The 22,892-nt window shown below is 32.8% G+C and overlaps 1 protein-coding gene across 4 annotated transcripts in view; it reads left to right on the forward strand.

The window, feature by feature from the left end:
- LOC143075552 (uncharacterized) overlaps positions 1-14,409 on the forward strand; it is a 17,188-nt gene extending 2,779 nt beyond the window's left edge. For 2 of the 4 annotated variants that reach the window (XM_076251030.1, XM_076251025.1), the window contains exons 2-12: positions 22-176; positions 1,733-1,865; positions 2,180-2,331; positions 3,872-3,996; positions 6,450-6,572; positions 8,074-8,535; positions 9,017-10,333; positions 11,508-11,670; positions 12,564-12,753; positions 13,390-13,484; positions 14,022-14,409. In XM_076251030.1, coding sequence (XP_076107145.1) covers positions 2,246-2,331; positions 3,872-3,996; positions 6,450-6,572; positions 8,074-8,535; positions 9,017-10,333; positions 11,508-11,670; positions 12,564-12,753; positions 13,390-13,484; positions 14,022-14,325 — 2,865 coding nt within the window. In that variant the 5' untranslated portion in view covers positions 22-176; positions 1,733-1,865; positions 2,180-2,245 and the 3' untranslated portion in view covers positions 14,326-14,409. The remainder of the gene's footprint in view (positions 1-21; positions 177-1,732; positions 1,866-2,179; positions 2,332-3,871; positions 3,997-6,449; positions 6,573-8,073; positions 8,536-9,016; positions 10,334-11,507; positions 11,671-12,563; positions 12,754-13,389; positions 13,485-14,021) is intronic. The other 2 variants (XM_076251037.1, XM_076251043.1) reach the window with 2 other exon arrangements.
- Positions 14,410-22,892: the final 8,483 nt, after the last annotated feature.

A 22,892-nucleotide genomic window follows, 5' to 3' on the forward strand; every position in this document is an offset into this window, starting at 1 on the left:
CAAAACACATTTTAATTGTAGGAGATCGAGTGTGGAGGCAAGCTATGGCTCAAATTGGTAAATTTCAGTAACAGTCGAGGGAAAGGTGCTAACAATCATTATTGTGACGGGAAGTTCTTTATAAGAGGCTCTGATTGCGACCACAGATTTATAATATGTCTAGATACTATAAATGGGTAGGTACTTGTAAAACTAATGCAATTAAACAAGGAAAAATGGCGCGGCCACTCTCAAAGGAGTGCATTGGGACTAAATTGTCAATATTTAATTTACATTGAACTTTCAAACTGTTTGGCTGCATCTGCGAGTTTTTTTCTCAAATTATTATGTTTTCTTGATTGTAAAATAAGATGACCAGAAGAAGTAGAAGATGCCATCATATATATATTGACACGATTTAACATTAGTAGTAGAAGAAGAAAAAAATAGACAATGTAAAGTACAAAAAATAAGAAACAAATTACAAACAGTAAAAAGCTATTTATACAACAACAAATTAAGGATTCGTAACACAACCAAATATCCTTTTGTGCAAACTGAACTATTTAGAACGATTTTTTGAAGAAATGATTGATGGCACTAATACAAATAAAGACACAAATGATGAACACCAACAATTTTCAAAACAATTCTTACTTTACACAACTTTATTTTTGTCCATTTATACACTAAAGGTATAGAAAATGTTTTGTTCAGAAATCTGTCTTAATGTAAACAGAAATGACTTATCAGTCAACTAATGTTTAATTATTTCCGGAAGTTTGGGTTCGTCATAATTCGGACATTGTCCATCAAAGACCCTTCAACATCAACTGTCTTTATTTTAATCCGTATATTTTAAGTGAAATAAGGTGCAATGTTTTGTTGTTTCAACCCATGAAACTCATGAACTAATAATTATTATTATTTCAATGGCGTCATATCCATAATAATGAAAATGAATTAAAAAAAAATGTGGAGCAGAATCAATTAGCCAACCTACGGTCTTGAAAGAAAAAATAAGCGTAAGAAACCATACAGTCTATATAATATTGTCAACCTCAGAAAGTTGTGAATATTCAACATAGATTATTAAGCCATGAATATCAAATTTTACAGAACTACACTTTATAAATTTCATCCGTCCAAATCGCTTTTTCATTAACCAGGAACGCTCAAAGCCAAATATTTGAAAGCCAATGAACTTTGTAATAACGGTATAAATGATAACAAAACAAACTACAAACTGAACAATAAAGGAAAATAGTATACGAAGAATTTTCGCAGTTACTAAAAGTAAAGTAGTCCGTTCTTCGTCTACTTGTATGAGACCATGCCGCCATACACTATTCTAATATCGGCTGTTTTAGTTCGATTTTTTAAAATGTAGTAATATAAAGGTTTGTGAACCTGCAATTAAGAATGAGGAGCTAGTATCGTACATAAACATTGACCGCCAGCGTGTATTGTTGTTCAGTACTTTGAGTGCACGAGAAAGAATTAAATGCATATTGAAAATGTTAAAAGGTCTGATTTTTCAATACTCCCGCTTTATGTTTATTACACAGCCCTGACGAAAGAATGTTTTAAAATTCCACATGAATGCACAAGATAAATAGGCCATTCGTATGATTGCACGGACTTGCTATGTCTAAAACGGTTTCAAGATGATATATATATATATATATATATATATATATATATATATATATATATATATATATATATATATAATATTGTTTTGCCATTTCAGACCACAAAACACAAATGTGTGTGGGTATGGACGTTGGAGTACAGCTACCACTTTTAACAAAAATTCATTTACATTTGGAAGTAGGCTCGGCTCTTCTCCTAATCCAAAGACATTTTCCTTTAATAGTTGGAGTGTAAGTATAATGATCTATACTTTCCCTTATAATTTTGCAATTAGACATATCCAATTTGGAAATAGACCCACCATTTTATTTGTATTAGTAACATTTTGAATACATTTTTTGTATGTTTCAGCTAAGTTTTCTTTATAAACATGCTCTGATTCAAACCAATAGAAGATTTATCAAACCTGTATGAAACTGATGCAAGTAAAGTGCCAACAAATTCCAACCGTCTTTACCGACTTATAACTTTTGGGCAGCAATATTCCAACAAAATATCAGTATCTCGTGAGAAGATTGTTAACACTTTGTCATCTTTATTTCAGGGATCATGTAAATTAAAGATAGATATATACGACGATGATGATAACCGCGACGATTATGTAGATTTTATGGCTAAATACTACTTTAAATATAACCCAGATTACAATGAAACAACGGCGACAGTAACCACATTGAGTCTCTCACACAGAGTGAGGTAAGTAACACTACAGTAGCAAATACATATGTGTATAACAATTGACTGCATGTGTGTTCCCTTAAGTAAGACATTTCTACTGAAATGTTTTCATAATTAGAAGCTAAAAATCTAAATCATTAATTTAAATTTCAATACGTCTGAATCAGCCCAACCTCGTGCTAAAGCAAAATTAAATCATTCAAAGAAAATCCAAATTTTCAAACTTAATCAAAATCACAAAAAATCCATGGCCATTTTTTTGGTAACGTTCACGTGAAGTTCATACGAAAAATGATTAATGTAATCTCGTTTCATGTTTATTTCATTGCACGTGAGTTTCACGTAAATTTCATTTCACGTGAATTTCACGTGTAAGTTCGTTTGAGGTGAACTTCACGTTAAGGGGGCTCCTGGGTATAAATCAATTTTTTTTCTAATATAGGATTTCGCTATATTTTTTTTATAAATGAACTTTATCATATACTTAAAAGAAAAATGAAATAAAAACATGGGGTCACCGTTCATTTAAGCTCACAATCTGCCTCTGGAAGAAGCATACATTTTGTTAATGTCCTTTTTTCTGTTGAACTGATAGGAGAAATAGAGGTAATATCGAAATAAATCAATAACCTAATTACAGAAATCGCTTAAATTTTACGATTATTTAGTTTATGTACAGCTTATATGAAAACCATAATAAAAAATATAGGTCACAGATAAGTTAAAAAAGATATTTTAAATTTAATGCCAAAAATGGCATTTTTGCACCAAAGGGAGATAATTTGGTGCTTTTTAAATAATATAAACATTGTAAAAGTCATCTGGGGCCAAACCGAATCGATTATTTGGGTTGATTTTTTTACCATATCATAAAGTAATAACTAATAGTGTAATAAATAAAATTTGCAATGAGAAAATAAAGGTTAAATTTTTTGCTGATTTTTTTTTACCCACGAGCCACCTTAAATAGTTCACGTGAATTTCACGTAAGATTCATGTGGAATTCACGTTAGCAAAATTTGTCTATGTGTGACTTAGGAAAAAGTCAGACGTCAAAATTACTTTGTGCAATTATTGTTCGAAGATGGCTGAACGCTCGATGGTCTTTTTGAAATGAAGACGTTGAAATGAAGATCACAGCAAGTCATCAAAACAAAAAGCAGGACTAAAACTGTCCGTTCAACTTTGTGATTGATCAATGTTTTGAGTTGTAAAGCGAAAGTGATGTCGACATACACGAAATCTTCTATATTATATCTGTACCTTCAAATTGTCTGGAATAAAAATGAGATGCAAGTACTCACAAAAATAGGAGGATATATTAAAGACGTCATCAAATTATCAGAAAGTCAGTCTTAAAGAGGTTTCTTTTTGTTCTATGAAAAGAAATGGTGTAAGACATTGCTAAAATGTCTTGTCCTAACCCATATCAAAAAACCTTTCAAAACAACTGATTTTCTTTCCTTTCCCTTTTTTGATGCCCGTTTGAGATTTTCAACTATGTGATCAGCTCTGAAACTATTGTATTGCCTTTAAATTATATTGTTTTTTCTTGTAGAATGACGGTTCAGATGAAGGTGTATTGCGATCCTGATTACTACGGCAGAGGATGTGACATATATTGTAAACCGTCTGAAAAATATATATGTAACAGATTAAACGGTGCCAAAATATGTACCACAGGTTCGTTATTTGCATCGATTTTGCAGTTGGTATTTGATTAACAGGTCACATATGACCTTACTGACGATAATGTTTTATTTTCCATTTTCTGACCCAATGTACATACTGGCATTTAATATCTATGTAGTAAATACCAAAGGTATACATGGTAAACAAATACTTTTACAGCAATGACTTTGATATCATTTTGAAGAAAAAGATAAACATAATCATTTTCAAAATATATAAAATTTAATAATCACTAGAAAACACCAGCGAAATCGCGGGCATTCAGAGCGTGGTTGAAAGTATGTAAAGTGTTGTAGGAAGAATTTTGTAAAAGATTTAATGACTTGAGAATTTCAGGAAAAGTATCAAAAGTCATAGGTACTTGGGGACAGGAAAATGTATTTTTTTTTTATCCTTCTTCATTTATTTCCAAATTTCCCATTTTTTTTGTTTTCTACAATTTTCATTATGAACATACATTTAGTATATTATGAACATTCTAGTCAGGAACCTGTAATTTAGTGGTTTGTCGTTTGTTTATGTGTTACATGTTTGTTTTTCGTTTTTTTGTTTGTTCATTGAATATGGCCCTTAGTTTTCTCGTTTGGATTGTTTTACATTGTCATTTTGGGGCCTTTTATAGCTGACTATCAGTATGGGCTTTGCTCATTGTTGAAGGCCGTACGTTGACCTAAAGTTTTTAATTTCTATGTCATTTTGGTCTCTTGTAAAGAGCTGTCTCAGTGGCAATCGAGTGTCGGATCCAGAACTTGTCATTAGGGGGACCCGCTGACTGACATAAAGGGGGCCTCTCCAGTCATGCTTCAGTAGTGATTCCATAAATAAGCAACCAAATATTTCCCACGAAAGGGGAGGGGCAGGCCGCCCGCCCCCTTGGATCCGCCTATTCAATCATACCACATCTTGACGCTTTTTATTTTTGTGATCAATTAATTTTTGTAAAAGATTTAATGACTGATGAATTTCAGAAAAAGGTATCATAAGTCATAGGTATTTTGGGACAGGACAAATTGTCAATTGCTTTTCTAGCCCGTGTCCACCTTTTTTTTTCACCCAAAATTCCCATTTTTTTTTAATTTTAATAACACATGAATAATGTTAGCGCTCATCTGTATATTATGAACATTCATTACTCTGAATAAAGTGTATTTGCTTTTTAATTTCAATTCTCAGTTTTCTAATCTATCCACGGCGGTCATTGATACATTATACAGACCCTCTCTATTTAATAAGCTCTGTGACCGCCGTGGATAGCAAACTTGAAAACGATATCAGGTAGAAAATTCACTTTATTCGTAGTATATCATATGTATGACCAAAGTATACAGAAAACGCAAACCGGAAGTCTAATCTGACTTAAAATTTCGTCCAATGACGGAACAATATCCGTATGCCTTTTTTCTCGTTTTTCTCCCAAAATAACTCAATCTGTATAATCATATGAATGGACGACAAATGCGACTTTGCACTGTACCTATAAGACACAGAGGCATGATGATTTATTTATCGTGGAAGGAAGAGAAGCGACACACAAAATGAGGTCTTCTCGTTTAATAGTATAGATTTATCGTGGAAGGAAGAGAAGCGACACACAAAATGAGGTCTTCTCGTTTAATAGTATAGATAATAATGATATAAATAATTATAATTGAGGGCCCTCATGGGGTTTTTGATTATGTGATTACTTGGCCGTTTTTTTAATGATTATTTGATTATTAAGCCAAATATTTCATGATTATTTGATTACCTAGGACTGTATTTTTAGTTTATGATTATTTGATTACTAAAGATAAGCAAATATTTAATGATTATGTGATTATATTGGCAAAAAAATGGTGATTATGTGATTACTAGGACCCCCCATGAGGGGCCTCATAATTATACACATGCACAGAAATCTAATTGATTATTCAATACTATAAGTTATATGGTTCGCTACTGACCCCCTACGGATCCATAGAGGGTTAGTAAAATCCATAGGGGTTGAGGCCGGAGGCTGAATCCCCAATGGATTTTATTCACCCTCTATGGTCCGTAGGGGGTCAGTAGTTTACCGTATAACGAATTTATCGCACGCTGGACTTTTTTCTGCTGCGTATTGTTGAAAAATAAACAATGAAACACAACAACATTAATAGATGACGTCACCATTAACAGTAGCAACAGAAAAAGTCCAGCGTGCGATAAATTCGTTATACGGTTAACTACTGACCCCCTACGGACCATAGAGGGTGAATAAAATCCATAGGGGATTCGGCCTCCGTCCTCACCCCCTATGGATTTTACTCACCCTCTATGGATCCGTAGGGGGTCAGTAGCGAACCATATAACTTATAGTAGTTGCTCCAACTTACAAACAAATATCATCATATCTAAGTTTTAAAAACTTATTCAACTTTGAGTAAATATAAAGGAAAATATTGCAAATACGACACTCATTGCAGACTGGACTGGATCAGAATGTAACGTAAAGAAAGATGCCTGTGTGAGCGGACCGTGTAAAAACGAGGCTACATGTCACAACAGCATGGGAACCTATCTTTGTGTTTGTAAAGAAGGTTATGCAGGTAAGTTTCATATCTTATATTCCCGGACTCTGAATAGATAATAGATGCGGGGTAAACATCAATAAATAAACAATCAAACAACACAAAAGATGATCGGAGACACCTGTAAGTATAACTTTTAAAAAATGAGCCAGGGTTTTGTCAAAGAACGTCTCGTCCTTTTTCTCAAAAAGATCATCGGAAAGTACCAAGACCTGATAGATACATAGATACGGTATTTGTACATTCAGCTTTCCGGGTTTTTGGTTTGGGCTTACTTTTTCGGGGCAGTATATATGTAATCATGGTTTGATATGCTGTATATACTATCAACTACAATCCCCGGTTTGTTTGGTCTTTGACAGATGTCTTTGTGTATGTTTGTTTGAACTTTAATGTCAGTTGTGTTGTGTGTGGTTAAAATATGTGAACACAGTTTTGTCTTAGGATCCCAATTATTTTAGCGTTAACCAATTATGTCTGTTTTGGTTTCCCTTCCCAATTCTGTACATAAAAAGGAACTATAAACAACTGTCACACAAGTGAGAGGTTAAGCTAGCTATAAACTTGATGCAAACTATTTCTATCAACCTGAAAAATGACAATTCTTTTTCTATTCGTTCCTTTCTTTAATAGTCGAGCGTATCATTTTGTCAGATTTTATAAACTGCAAATTTTTTAATTTACCCTTGTTTTCGGTATTTTATTTTTTTAAACACTAATATAATAAGGTACTATGACATGATTATTGAAATCAAAGTGGCAGTCTACTTTCATACAGGAGGAAAATGGTCCTTTTCTGGAGCATGTATATAGATGTTTGACCTTTTAAGATGTCTTTTTCCAAACGTAATTCAAGATGAGATAAGTATTATCTCTTGAAATTAAGTTGAAATATGAACCGCAACACTTATGCATATCAGCATATTGTCAAGTACGTAGGTCATATTTCTGTTTTTTGGAAAACTGCGATCCGAAAAGAAATGTACTTAAACAGACAAATGAATAATCCACAGACACTTTTTCTACATATATATTTAAATATTTTTCTGCTCACATTATTTTTTCGAGCTGATGACCATTGCTTTTACAATTTTGTGTGAATTTGGCTTCGATATTATAGAAAAGATTGGAGGTTTATGTTTTAAGTTTATTTTGTTTCTTTTTGCTTCCTCGAGATGTGGTTTATTTTTTTAGTATCTGCTTATGTCTAGTCCACCATTTTTAACATAAGATACATCCATTTTCTACATAAGAAAATCCATGTACTAAGTCAGGGATATGACAGTAGTTATCCAATTGTTAGATGTTTTCGAGCTTTTGATTTTGCCGTTTGATAACGGACTTTTCGTTTTGGATTTTCCTCTGAGTTTTTTTGTTATTTTACCTCTTATGAATAGTGATATGTTTTCAATATTTAAATTTTTCTTTCAATGAAAATTGATTCCTAATCTGCAGTCTACAGTCATAAGATTTTAGTATGTTTGATGTTGAAACCTATACATATACTTTATTATTCTAGGTGTACAATGCGAGAATGAAATAGACGAGTGTGCCAGTTTTCCTTGTAAGAACAACGGGACATGCGTAGACCTTATAAACGATTACAGATGTACTTGTCCATATGGTTACAGTGGTGACGATTGTGACTCTTTAACTGACTTATGTAAGAAAAATCCTTGTATGAATAACAGCACATGCGTAATGGACCCTAACGACGTCATATTTCATTGTGAGTGTGCTAAGGGTTGGAGTGGTCATCTATGTGGGAGTGATGTAGACGAATGTGAAAGTGATAAATGCCAACACAACTCCACGTGCGAAAACACGATTGGTAGTTTTCGTTGCCAATGTACAGATGGTTGGACTGGTACTGAATGTGAAGACGATGTTCATGAGTGTGAACATGTTAACTGTTATGGAAACTCAACATGTCAAAATACAAATGGGTCATTTTATTGCTCATGTGAAGCGGGTTTCTCAGGTAGGTGCAAAACACTATCTGTCATATTTTAAGTTTTATTGATAAGTTCGTCAAAACATTTTGTTTCTATCCAACTATTGGTCGTTAAGCTCTCAACATGATCATATCCAAGTATTGATTTTTAAAATATATCACACATATAACTTTTCCGACACCAGATCCATCTTCGAATAAATTGATTTTTCCATGTTTTTTCAAGTCCATATGCTATTGCTTAATGTCCACCTTTATACTTTTTGCTGAACGACTTGTCGGTTGAGGTTAGTCTTATGTAGTGATTGTTAACTTTGACATTTCACATTCGATTGGTGAGTTTGAGCTTTTGATTTTTGCCATATGATTAAAGACTTTCCGTTTTAAATTTTCCTTGGATTTCGATATTTTTGTTAAATTTGCTAATGACACTTTTTCTACAGGACTATAAATAGTATATTGAAAGACCATAAACATTCTTTTTATTGATTACTTGTTCTCTTTCCAGGACAGCTCTGTGAAGTCGATGTCGACGAATGCTCCAGTTCACCATGTTTGAACGGTGGTATTTGTCAAGATGGAATAAATGGGTTCGTTTGTGAGTGTGAGAAAGGTTACACTGGATTGAAATGCCAACAGGAGATTGACGAATGCAAAGGTAATCCTTGTCTTCATAACGGCTCTTGTTACGATTTAGTTGGTGCATTTATGTGTTTCTGCACTGCAAGTTGGACTGGTGACTTCTGTAATATTGACATTAATGAATGTGATAGCAGCCCTTGTCTTAATGGCGGAATGTGTGTTAACACACATGGTAGCTATTACTGCCAGTGTTCTGATGCGTGGGATGGCTCAAATTGTCAATCTGACGTTAATGAATGTGAAGGCGATATATGTAAAAATAGAGGGGTATGTAAGAACACTGATGGTGGGTTTATATGCACATGCGCTGGTGGATTTTCTGGATCCAAATGTGAAGATGACATTAACGAATGCGCTAGTTTTCCATGTTTTAACGGGGGCGTTTGTGAAGATAAAATTAATGGGTTTGATTGCAAATGTAAACTGGGATATACCGGAAATCGTTGCAATAACGAGATAGACGAATGTTCAGGAAATCCATGTCTCAACAATGGCTCTTGTTATGACCTAGTCGGTTCATTTATGTGCTATTGTACCGAGGGTTATTCAGGTAACGTATGTGACCTTGATATAAATGAATGTCACAGTAGTCCCTGTCGAAATGGCGGAATTTGTGTTAACACAAATGGAAGCTTTAATTGCCTGTGTCCAGATGTCTGGAATGGACCTTTTTGTCAATATGACGTCAATGAATGCGAAGACAGAATTTGTAAAAATGGAGGGGAATGTAAGAATAGTGATGGTGGATATAGCTGCATGTGTGCTGATGGTTTTTATGGCACAACATGCGAAAAAGATATCAACGAATGCATTCAGAATCCATGTTCAAATGGGTCTACTTGCTTGAACGTTTTTGGAAGTTTCCTGTGCCAGTGTTTGCATGGGTTTACGGGAAATGATTGTTCAGAAAATATAAATGAATGTTCTCCACAACCATGCCATGGAAATGCAACATGCATTGATAAACTTGGGCAATTCAAATGTATTTGTCCTCAATACTATGAGGGACCAATATGCGCAGATGCAATTGAACCTTGTAAAAATATAAGTTGTTCATACAACGGAATTTGCATTGCATCAAATAATTCAGGTTTATGCCATTGTCATACAGGTTTTAGAGGAAAACATTGTGAACAAGAAATAATACCATTTCAAATTGAAGAGAGCGGGATAGTATGTAACGGTATGTTCCCCGTTCATTTTAACTTGCATAAACCTATGGAAACGATCCAAAAGGACACTGTTTATATCTTAGCATTTTATACATACTTCCCGAGTAAAGAATGTTTCGTATTATTCTGTCTTCTTTCACCTTTTTTACGTATGCGAAGCAAGTCACAACTTCAGCTTTTTTCACTGATACTACCCGTCACAAAACTCTCAACGATTATTGCATATATTTTTCTTGTCTATTCTTGACTTCTTATTCTTTGTACATATGATTGTCCTTCAATATTTTGATATTTCTCTTTTATTTCTTTTAATTTTATCATCATCTTCTTCTTCTCTATGCTATGACTGAATGTGCTAAATCATATTAATTATAATAATTATTATTACACTTTATTCCATATTGACTAACATGTTTATCAATTTGCAGGACAGTACAATTTTCGCCAAATTAAACGGTTTGGATAAACTGAAATTTTCTGCGACATCTAAGCTTGTAAAATTTTCACATACTAAACATTATATTATTACAGCTTTAACCATTCATATGTTTCCCAATTTTTTCGGCGAGTCAGGTTCATTTTGATTTACAAAAAATTGTTTAGAGATAAGATATTCACCTTTATTTAAATTGGGCAGGAAGAAGTCGGATAAGAAAAATACGCATTAAAACTAGATATAACTTTTTTTTTAAGAAAATCAGTTAACACGTGAATGGGTTATGTTTTAAAACACATGATCTTGAATCACAACATATATTTTGGCATTGGCATTTACCATTTATATCTATAAAATCTATTTCTATCTATCACTGATGTGCATGCTTAGTGCGAAATGATTGGTGTCAATACCGTTATTTTATTTGAACAAAGCTGTTTTTTGTGGTCGGCAGATTGAATTTTTGCAATGCTCATTCATATGTTAACACATTACAATTATTGAAATATTATATTATGAAAAAAAAAAGAAAGAAAGAAAGAAAACACGTAAACTATCAAGTGGAAAGCATCAAACTTTGCAGAAGTTTATTTAATAATTTGAGATTACTTTTAACACGTAAATATGACCTGTTGGTGACCTTCCGCTGTTGTCTGTTCTATGGTCAGGTTGTTGTCTCTTTGACACATTCCCTATTTCCATTCTCACTTTTATGTGTGTTTTTTTGAAGTTTCTGATTTAATTTTCAGGTGTAAATGAAAAAATTGTGATTTATCTGCACCAAAAAGTTACATCGGTTATTAAAAGGGAGATTGTTTCGAGGATCAAACATCTGATAAATAAATATACTGGATATGGCGAAGATTCTTTGAAAATAGAGGGATCAGCAGAGTGGCTGAGTAACAATCAAGGGTATATGGCATACTTTCTTTCAGAGTTATTTTTAGCATAAAGAAGTGTATTAATCTTATGAATGAATACATATCATTCAGACTTAGATAATGAGATAAAATATAGTCCTAAAAGTACTATGACACAATAGCCATTTTTTACTAAATAATTTTGCGTTTCCATTGTAAAAGTTTTCTAAAACTGCATTTCCCTGTTTATGAAATTAATAGTATGCATATATACAAATAACTATTTTGTGACTCTTTTGTTCTGTAAGTATACATATTAAAATAACACTGTATAATGAAAAAAAAACTTCATAAATTTCATGCATTCAAAGCGCTTTTCCTCATCTAACCCCATCAACCGAAACAGTTGAAGAGCTATATGATATTAATGAACATAACATAATAGTAAATTCATCACCGATCAACTTTACCTGAGGATGTTGAAACCTTAGTTTCTTAGAATATATAAATGTATCTATGATGATTTTTTATATATATCTGGACAATTTCATAAGTGATAAATCATGACAGTAACGGAGTACTGACTAGTACTGTTGAGCTAATGATACATTCGGGAATAGCCAACCAGCACCAGTATCGGTCAGTATAGACCCTGTGCTGTAAAAAATTAAACAATACAATAACCTTACTAACAGTCATACTTAAAGTTCGAATGGTTAGTGCCAGTACTAGAACTTGAATGGGTTGACGAAAAATACACACAGCTCCATAGTCAAACAGAAAACCAGATGAAATGACAACTATACACAATACACTTTAAATAAATCTCTTGTTTATGTAACATAATTATCGCCGACAACTCCAAGTTGAAAAAATCATATGGTTTATGACTACAAAAGTAATTTCCTAAACGAAATGTTATCGATTTTGATTGATTTCTTTTAGAGACACTGTTTCCAATGTGTCTTTGTCTTTATCAATCAACGGTACAAAGGTATGTGGAGAAGACTTAGAAGAATTAAGAAGCCTTATGACACAAGGTGATAGTGATTTTCCATTTAAGCTATACAATGACAGTATTGCTGGCTTTAGACAACCGGAACCAATTATAGAACGACAAAAGATGACAAAGAAGGTATGCATACTTTACTTGTAATTTTTTGCAAATTTAAATATTTTGTTGAAAAAAAAAACTTAAATACTGAACTCCGAGAAAAATGAACACGGAAAGTCCCTAATCAAATGGCAAAATCAAAAGCTCAAACACATTAAACGAATGGACAACAACATGCATTGACCGTTCAAAGTGCAAAGTAAGCCTCTTAAATTAGTCTGTTTTTTCTCAAATGTTATTTGATTTAATTGTTAGATATCACTTTAGTATCATTCACTGTTTACTTGCATTGTCAACGATATTTGTTCAGCCTGAGAAGTTGTCTTGCAAGCTGTGGTATAAACAAATACTTAATACCGTGTATTTCGTCAGTAATAAATACTGTAATATTTGTTGAAGTAGAAATAATATTCTACATTTAATTATATATGTTTTTGTTTGTTTCAACTTGAATTAGTTTATAGTTTCCTCTTATAGTTGATGTGTTTCCCTATTTGTAACCCGGATTTGTTATCTTTCAATCGATTTATGACTTTTGAACAGCGGTATACTACTATTGCTTTTATTTATACATTTGGTAGCATGAATATGAATATTGCTTTTAAGTATAACTTTAAAGCCTGGTAACTATGATGAGGTTATTTCGAATCATTTCAGGCATGGTTAAAAGATAATTGGTATTTATTAATGATTGCCGTTGGATTGGTGGTTTTGATAGCTATGGTACTTTTTGTTTTATTTAGATATAATCGGTAAGTATCAGCTCATGTATTCCATCAATTGCATTTTTTTTTTTTTTTTGTAATTCCTTTTGCTTAAAATATTTTTCTTTTATCTATTACAATTGAATAAATTCTGTTCATGTGAAATGTTCACATAATTGATTTGTTATCTGCCTATGTCATTTAAAAAAAAAATTTTATTGTTATTTCTATGGGAAGAACTTTGTTTGTTTACAAATTTTATTTACAGTGATGTTACATTGAAAAGAATATAAAAACTTTTTTGATTCCATGAGATTACTTACCATTAAAAGTTTTCAACTGGAACCGTATAGTATTTGTACTACCTACTTAATTAACTAAATAGATTTGACTTTGTCATGACTGTCACATTGTCATGAACAATATGATGCAATGCCATTGTTGACACCGGGTTATCAGAGAGTTTATTTGGCGTTTAACAAGACGCTCATAAGTTTAAATATATGTTCAGCTCCTGTCTCTACTTCACTGAATGATGGTGATGAATATACAATAAAATAATGTCCATATTTCTATATTTTGTAGTAAAAAGCAACGAGATGTCAGTAATGGACAATTATATATGGATAACTCATTTCAATGGAAGCCAGGACATGGAACAATGAACACGTTACCATCATTAGCATTTGATAATGACATCTACCAGAGTGCTTCACCGGAACAACAGTTGACATTCCGACCACAGGATAGGACGTTTCCAACAGACCAGACACAAATAGAAGAACAGCCATTGGCTTATGAAAATGACAGTTATCTAAGAGTAACACAAGAAGAACAGGACAATTTAATGAATTCTAATTTTGCTAATTTTGAAGACGCTTTTCAATAATTCATGATCATTATTTTTAATTTCATATGCAACGCTATCACATGTAAATATCTTTATTGAAAATAATATATCATGATAAATGTATAGTAATATGTATTTTATTTTATTTCGTTTACGATGTCGATATTGATTTTTTCTCTTTCATTGTATGAAGAAGAAAACCATATTATTATTATTAATGTATATCTTCTAATTATTGCAAAAACAATAACAAATGAAGAAAATTCCTTGTTTCGAAAATAAGAGTTCAATCGAAGATAACAAAAGTGCTTCCCTATTTTTCAACTCACAGAATGTTTCATGATATCTTAAACAATATATATTTGCATAAAAATCAAAGATCGGTCGGCTCAACATTTGTCATACCAAACCCGTTTCGTCTGCAAAATGCGCTTGAATATAAAAAAAAAAGTTGAAGGGCTAAACGGAACACAAATTTGAAGAACACTGCAAGCCTAAAATTATGAAAATTTATTTCAAGTACGACTAGGAATATCTAAGGCCACTTTTTTATTAGTTGGTTTACTGGATTCTTCTTACAAAAGATAGGGTAGGAGGTCGAAAAAAAAATAAAAATAAAAATAATGAAAAAATATAAGGTAGGAGGTCGAAAAAAAATAATAAAAACTGGAATTAATATTAGTTTTTTTTAACAAAAATCGTGAAACAAACAATGACATTACTCTATAGTATAATACTAACCATGTTTGCAGATCGTTTCATAAACTGGTATTAATACTTGCTGTTTTAAATAATGTGTTACAAGGAGTCCAGTGTCAATGTAGAAAGATGAAAGCAGATACATATATGTCTCTGATGAAAGGGAAGTGTGTTTTCCAATTGCATTTATTTTTGTTCTGTGTATTTATTTATCAAATTTAAATCAGGGAGTGACAAATTTCCTCATAACATAATACAATCTTTATATTGAGGAAATACCATGCACTCTGCATATATATAAACATATATATTGGTACATATAAACATAATTTTTTTATCCTATTTTACACTGCTAAGTATAAACTTATAACTCAAAGTGTCCTGTGATTGTCCCTTTTTATAAATGTCGAAGAGATATTAATTGTCAGACATTCTATGACAGCAATACATGTTCTGATTTTGTGTTTGGATCTTGTTCACCATATCCCATCTCTGTTCCATTAATTATTAATGGGTTCGGTGGGAAGACATTTAGGCATTTATATAATAAGATCAATTAATCAGACACCCATCCCTGGCAGCAAATTAAAACATCTTTCCCTTTAGTTAAATCTGGCAAGACTATTATTTCTTCTTTCTGGGACCCCAGGAAGCCTTGCCAGATGTCATAATTATTTGGACAGGTACCTCATATGTTTAATTGAACCAAAACAGCTCCTTTCGACGTGTTTCAAACTTTCTGATCAACACTTGAACAACAATTGACCCTTTGTCAACCTCAATAACTATCTGAAACTGGGGTTCAAAATTAGCAGTGGTCCGAGGTCCAATAACTTTGCCGACAAAATTCCGAAAACGATCTCAAAAATTATTTTCATTTTAATTATTCACGACTGCGATGTTAATTTTGTTCAACCGCTAAATTTACACCGCAAATCGCAAACAATTAATGTGTAAATCCAAGTATAGTAAAATCGTATCTGGTCCTCCATTTTCAACTGGTTCCTTTTCACCACATAAGATCATGGTGAAACGTTGACTAAACAGGGAACCGCCTTTTTAACTGGTTCCTTTTCACCGCATTAGATCATGATAAAACGTTGACTGAACAGGGAACCGCACGGTATTTTCGGAACAGCACAGGATTTTCGAATCCACTCCGAGGGTAAACTGGACCCCTGTTGTGTTCACTTATCGCTACACTGACAACAGGTATGGCCTAAATCCCGTGGTCAGAATTCTGACCACGGGATTTAATAATTTGACGAGACCAGTACATCATGGGCTATGTTTAATTATGTATTATACTGATAGCAAATCAAATAAAAATTAGCACATGTATTACCCTACTGAGTTCTTAAGGGAACAAAAGATACCGGCTCAGTTTGTCAAGAACATGTTAACACGCTCGTTGGTCATTTATCTGCGCTACTACCATAGGGTTAATTAACGGCAGATACTTGTTTATTTTGCGGCATCGCAGTATTAACATTTGAGGTCAATTTCCTATCACTTTAATTGGCCAATTTTATTAGCGAATCGTTGAATTTGTAAGACTCGTCCAATTAACGCCAATGTGACAATAGCTCCAACCCGTTCCTCCGGTGCGAAGCTATAGATAGAACGGCGGACCAGTTTACTCCGAGGGTCGAGGAAGAAATGCCGATCTTTTTTTATTGTTTTTATTTTTATTTGTACTTCTCCCCTCAAACAGAAAAGGGTCGGCGGAATTAAAAAAAATCTTCAAAATCGTTTTTATTTTTATTTCAAAATTGGGAAAAACAGGGTCGGCGGATCCGTAAACCAACAAATAAAAAAAAATTGACCTAAGCCAGGGTAGAAAAACCATAGTGTTAATAGATGAATATTTTAAAAACCGACAATTTGCAGAAAATGAACATATCAATAATATCATTCTATAATGAGTTTATTAACAACCACTGACAGAGGGTGTTTCATTCCCGAGGGGATCACCAGCCATGTTGTCAACAGTTATATGTTGATATGAATTAACATTGCTTTGGTCATAACTATGAATTAACTGTTTACAAAACTTATAATTTTTCGTAAGAAGTTTCTACCCCAGGAAAAGATTCTGTACATTTATTTGACAAAACCTTTCGGACATTTGGGTCCTCGATGGTCTTTACTTTCGTACTTTAATACTGATGAGTCTTTTGTAAACGAAACGCTCTATAATTCATGTCAACACTACTATTGAAATTGTGATATCCTTGGTAATGAAACGTCCTACAACAGATACATTGACCCAGCTAAAAAATTCATCAAAGTTTACGCGCTTTGGTCTACATAAGATGCAGATTGTACTGCCGTCTGGCACAACATCATCCCTTTATAAATTTGGTGCGTCCGAACCACCTCTCTATTTTATTTTGGTCATCAGGAACGCTCAAAACGTATATTTTATTTAAGGTGATGTATAAATGCTTGGGAAAATATATGAAAAAAGGAACATAAAAAAGAGCCAAAATCATAATGTCAACTTTACATGAAGCAGTTTTAACCTTCACTTATATTCGATGCACATATTTTTTTCAAGAAATAGCACAAGTAGTTAACCGATATTAAAACTTGTGAATCCATGTTGAGTATACATACCAAGAGAAAAATTCTTTGGTAAACACATGGACTACAAACGAAATGTGATTAAGTTCGTCGACAGCATATATTATCATCCCATGTTATGTATACTATGCAGATATCGCTTTAAAGCTCCGCCCACTGCCGGACTGAGTATTATTTAAACCTGTGTGACCTCAGAATGTGTATTCCAGTTGCATTCCAATGACGATGGCAATTGTCGATTTCAAAACTTGAATGTGTATGATTGTGTTACAAAATCAACAATGTCAATTTCAGCATGCATGTTTAGTGAATGTCAAGTCTGAAGCGTAGGACTACTCGTACACTTCTGTTTCAAATTTGACAATGTTTTGTTATTTTTTTTACTGTTGAAATTAGTTGTTATGTTAAAATAATTTAATTTTGGATATAACGCTTCCTCTGATTGGCTGACGTTATTTTGTTATGAGCCCATAGACATAATTTAGTCATGTGACCGTGACGTCATCAACGTTTTTCCATGGTTTTCTACGGTTTAAAATGGAATTTAGAATTAAATCATAAGAAATGACTGTAATATTTTTTCTGTCTATTCGAAATAACATACAAAATGTGGTGCACACTGTTAAATAACCCGCTACGCGCGTTATTCAGTGTGCACCAAATTTTTTATGTTATTTCTTCATAAACAGAAAAAACATTACAGTCATTCCTTGAATAGATAATTATTCAACCTGAGCGATGTATTATTATTGACCATTCGAGATTCTTTTTTGCGAACCCGTCTTCAGCGTAATGTGTGATTTTGATATTACTACGCGGGCCTCAAGGGATTACAAATCGAAAATAAATGCTAAATATGTTAGTTTTTGTGTCTTTCAAAACACAAACAATATACAGAATTAATTGCAGGATAAAGACAATAACTGTTAAGTGTCTTTAAATATCAGCTGTATTTGTACTCGGCTCGAAACAGGTGTATTAGCTCGCTAAAAGCTCGCATACACCTTGTTTCCTAGCCTCGTACACATACAGCTGATATTTAAAGACACTAAACAGTTATTGTCTATATACTGTAAATGTCTACCTTGCACCCTATGGTACTCGATCAAAAATCAATCAAGATCCACAAATAAACTTGCACATAACCGTAAAATCAAAACATTACGATCTGGTTAAATTCACACATATTTGAAATTAGAAATAGATACTACTATATGTTAAATATGCTGTATTTTCTAATCAGATTAGCAGCGGTATTTAATAGCATTTGATTATTAACATACACTGAAAAAAAAATTTTCCAGTCCGTTGCGCGCGGAAGTTGTCAAGAATGGTTCACCGTGAACAAGATAGTATTAATATTGTTAGGGATTGACAGGATACGCGTTATCGTTATTAGTTTCCAGTCCGTCGGGCGCGGAAGTAGTCAAGAAGACAGTATTATTATTGTAAGGGGTTGACAGGATACGCATTATCGTTATTATTTTCAATTTACCGATTCTTATACAAGCAAATTTAATAAACAATGAATTTATGCAGTTTTTGTGGGATTTTCACCTTACATAGAACTTGATCTCTGATCTTATTTCTGTGTGCACAATTCTGATTCTACTTATTTCACCTTTATCTATAGAAGGAAATCTTTCTGGCCGATTCCATATACCATTATGTTTCAGGGGTTTTAGATTCAGTGTCGAGTTAATGCTATATCATTTGGCGTTGTCTGCGAGAAACAAACTCATTTTTCTGAAAAAGGGACCAAATTCAAAACCAAAATAAATATAGTTACTATATATAATTTATTCAACTGTTTAAATTTATGAGAATGTGAATGACAATATTATTAAACCTAAACTTCTTTGTTTGGTCCATCCCGTTTAACACATGTCATTTCCGCGGGAACTTCTTCCATTGACATCGCAATACAGTGAGATTTGGATTATTGTAATGCGATTTCAATTGTGCTTTGATGAATTAATGTGAAATTATTTATTTCTTTAAGGAATGACTGTAATATTTTTTCTGTCTATGAAGAAATAACATAAAAAATGTGGTGCCCACTAAATAACCGGCGTAGCTGGTTATTTTAAAGTGTGCACCACATTTTTTATGTTATTTCTTCATAGACAGAAAATATATTACAGTCACTGCTTATAATTTAATTCTTTTTAAACCGGAGTAAAAAACGTAGATGACGTCACGGTCACATGACTAAATTATGTTTATGAGCTGATAATCATAACGACGTCAGCCAATCAGAAAACACGTTACATTCAAAATTAAATTACTCTTCTATAATACACAATTTGACGTCAGGTTTTTACACGTCTCTATGATAGTTTTGTCAGTACTGAGGTCAGTGGCGGATGCAGAACTTGTTTGAGGAGGCCCACTGACTGACATAAAAGGGAGGCGCCCCAGTCATGCTTTAGTGATTCTTTATATAATCAACCTACTGGATCCGCCTATAGAGGTAGATGTATAGCATATCACATCAAATTTCATCCAACAAATGCAATTGTTGAATAGACATTAATGCATATAGATTTCATAGGCGAATCCAGGGGGGTGGGGGGGGTGGGGTGGGGGCCAGGTCCCCCTTTCGTGGGAAAAATTTGGTTGATTATATAGGGAATCATTGAAGCATGACTGGAGCCCCCCCTTAGGAAAGGTTCTGGATCCGCCACTGGATTTAATCTCCTTCTAGAGCATACAACTGGCAAGAGCAACGGGGAATGGGTGTAAAATTCACGTCTTTATAGACGAAATTTCCATATACCATTATATTTTAGGAATTGTTTAAATGTACATATTCCGTATGTAACTTTATAGTATTGTTGTTTGTTGCGAAAACAACTCAATTTTGTGATAATCTTCCTCAATATAGAAACATATATAGTTAAATAGTAACAGTAAACAGTAAAATAAGCGATATCCTTCATTTGGGGATGGGGGCTCTTGTATACCTGTTGTTTAGTTGGAAATCCGCCCAATTGAAATGTTGTATACTCTTCATGTTGTGACAAGGTTTTCCTCATTTTTGAAGGCTATATGTTTGCCTTTAATTGCTTTGTTATTTGTACTATGGTCGATAGTTATCTCCTTGACAATCATACCACTTATTCTGAATTTAATGCCTCGTTTGCAATTACATTTAATTCGATTCGAATGCGAATCACATTAGCTTATCTCATTCACACACTCTGCTTTTTAAAATCGAATCCAATTCGAATTGGCAAAATTGCATTATCCAATTTGCATAAGAAAATGTATTTTAGCATGACCAATTCAATATCGGTTCTGTAATTCATATTTTAGCATGACCAATTCAAAATCGGTTCTGTAATTCATATTTTAACATGACCAATTCAAGATCGGTTCTGTAATTCATATTATAGCAAGACCTATTCAATATCGGTTCTGTAATTCATATTTTAGCAAAACCTAATAAATATCGGTTTTGTAATTCATATTTTAGCATGACCAATTCAATATCGGTTCTGTAATTCATAGTTTAGCATGACCAATTCAAGATCGGTTCTGTAATTCATAATTTAGCAAGACCTATTCAATATCGGTTCTGTAATTCATATTTTAGCATGACCATTTCAATATCGGTTCTGTAATTCATATTTTAGTATGACCAATTCAAGATCGGTTCTGTAATTCATATTTTAGAAAGACCTATTCAATATCGGTTCTGTACTTCATATTTTAGAAAGACCTATTCAATATCGGTTCTGTACTACTTATTTTAGCATGACCAATTCAATATCGGTTCTGTTATTCATATATTAGCATGACCAATTCAATATCGGTTATGTAATTCATATTTTAGCTAGACCTATTCAATATCGGTTGTGTAATTCATAATTTAGCATGACCAATTCAATATCGGTTCTGTAATTCATATTTTAGCATGACCAATTCAAGATCGGTTCTGTAATTCATATTTTAGCAAGACCCATTTAATATCGGTTCTGTAATTCATACTTAACATGACCAATTCAATATCGGTTCTGTAATTCATATTTTAGCATGAACAATTCAAGATTGGTTCTGTAATTCATATTTTAGCATGACCAATTCAAGATCGGTTCTGTAATTCATATTTTAGCAATACCTATTCAATATCGGTCCTGTAATTCATATTTTAGCAAGACCTATTCAATATCGGTTCTGTAATTAATATTTTAGCAAAACCTATTCAATATCGGTTCTGTACTTCATATTTTAGCATGACCAATTCAAGGTCGGTTCTGTAATTCATATTTTAGCAAGACCCATTTAATATCGGTTCTGTAATTCATATTTTAGCATGACCAATTCAAGGTCTGTTCTGTAATTCATATTTTAGCATGACCAATTCAATATCGGTTGTGTAATTCATTATTTAGCATGACCAATTCAATATCGGTTCTGTAATTCATATTTTAGCAAGACCTATTCAATATCGGTTGTGTAATTCATATTTTAGCAAAACCTAATAAATATCGGTTCTGTAATTCATATTTCAGCATGACCAATTCAATATCGGTTCTGTAGTTCATATTTTAGCAAGATCTATTTAATATCGGTTCTGTAATTCATATTTTAGCAAGACCTATTCAATATCGGTTGTGTAATTCATATTTTAGCAAAACCTAATAAATATCGGTTCTGTAATTCATATTTTAGCATGACCAATTCAAGGTCGGTTCTGTAGTTCATATTTTAGCAAGATCTATTTAATATCGGTTCTGTAATTCATATTTTAGCATGACTAATTCACGATCGGTTCTGTAATTCATATTATAGCAAGACCTATTCAATATCGGTTCTGTAATTCATATTTCAGTATGACCGTTTAATTATCGGTTCTGTAATTCATATTTAAGCATGACCTATTCAATATCGGTTCTGTAATTCATATTTTAGCAAAACCTAATAAATATCGGTTCTGTAATTCATATTTTAGCATGAACAATTCACGATCGGTTCTGTAATTCATATGTTAGCATGACCAATTCAAGGTCGGTTCTGTAGTTCATATTTTAACAAGACCTATTAAATATCGGTTCTATAATTCATATTTTAGCATCACCAATTCAAGATCGGTTCTGTAATTCATATTTTAGCATGACCATTTAATTATCGGTTCTGTAATTCATATTTTAGCATGACCAATTCAAGATCGGTTTTGTAATTCATATTTTAGCAAGACCTATTTAAGATCGGTTCTGTAATTCCTATTTTGACATGACCAATTAATTATCGGTTCTGTAATTCATATTTTAGCATGACCAATTCAAGATCGGTTCTGTAATTCATATTTTAGCATG

Source organism: Mytilus galloprovincialis, chromosome 1 (assembly GCF_965363235.1).
Source record: "Mytilus galloprovincialis chromosome 1, xbMytGall1.hap1.1, whole genome shotgun sequence".
Taxonomy (NCBI): domain Eukaryota; kingdom Metazoa; phylum Mollusca; class Bivalvia; order Mytilida; family Mytilidae; genus Mytilus; species Mytilus galloprovincialis.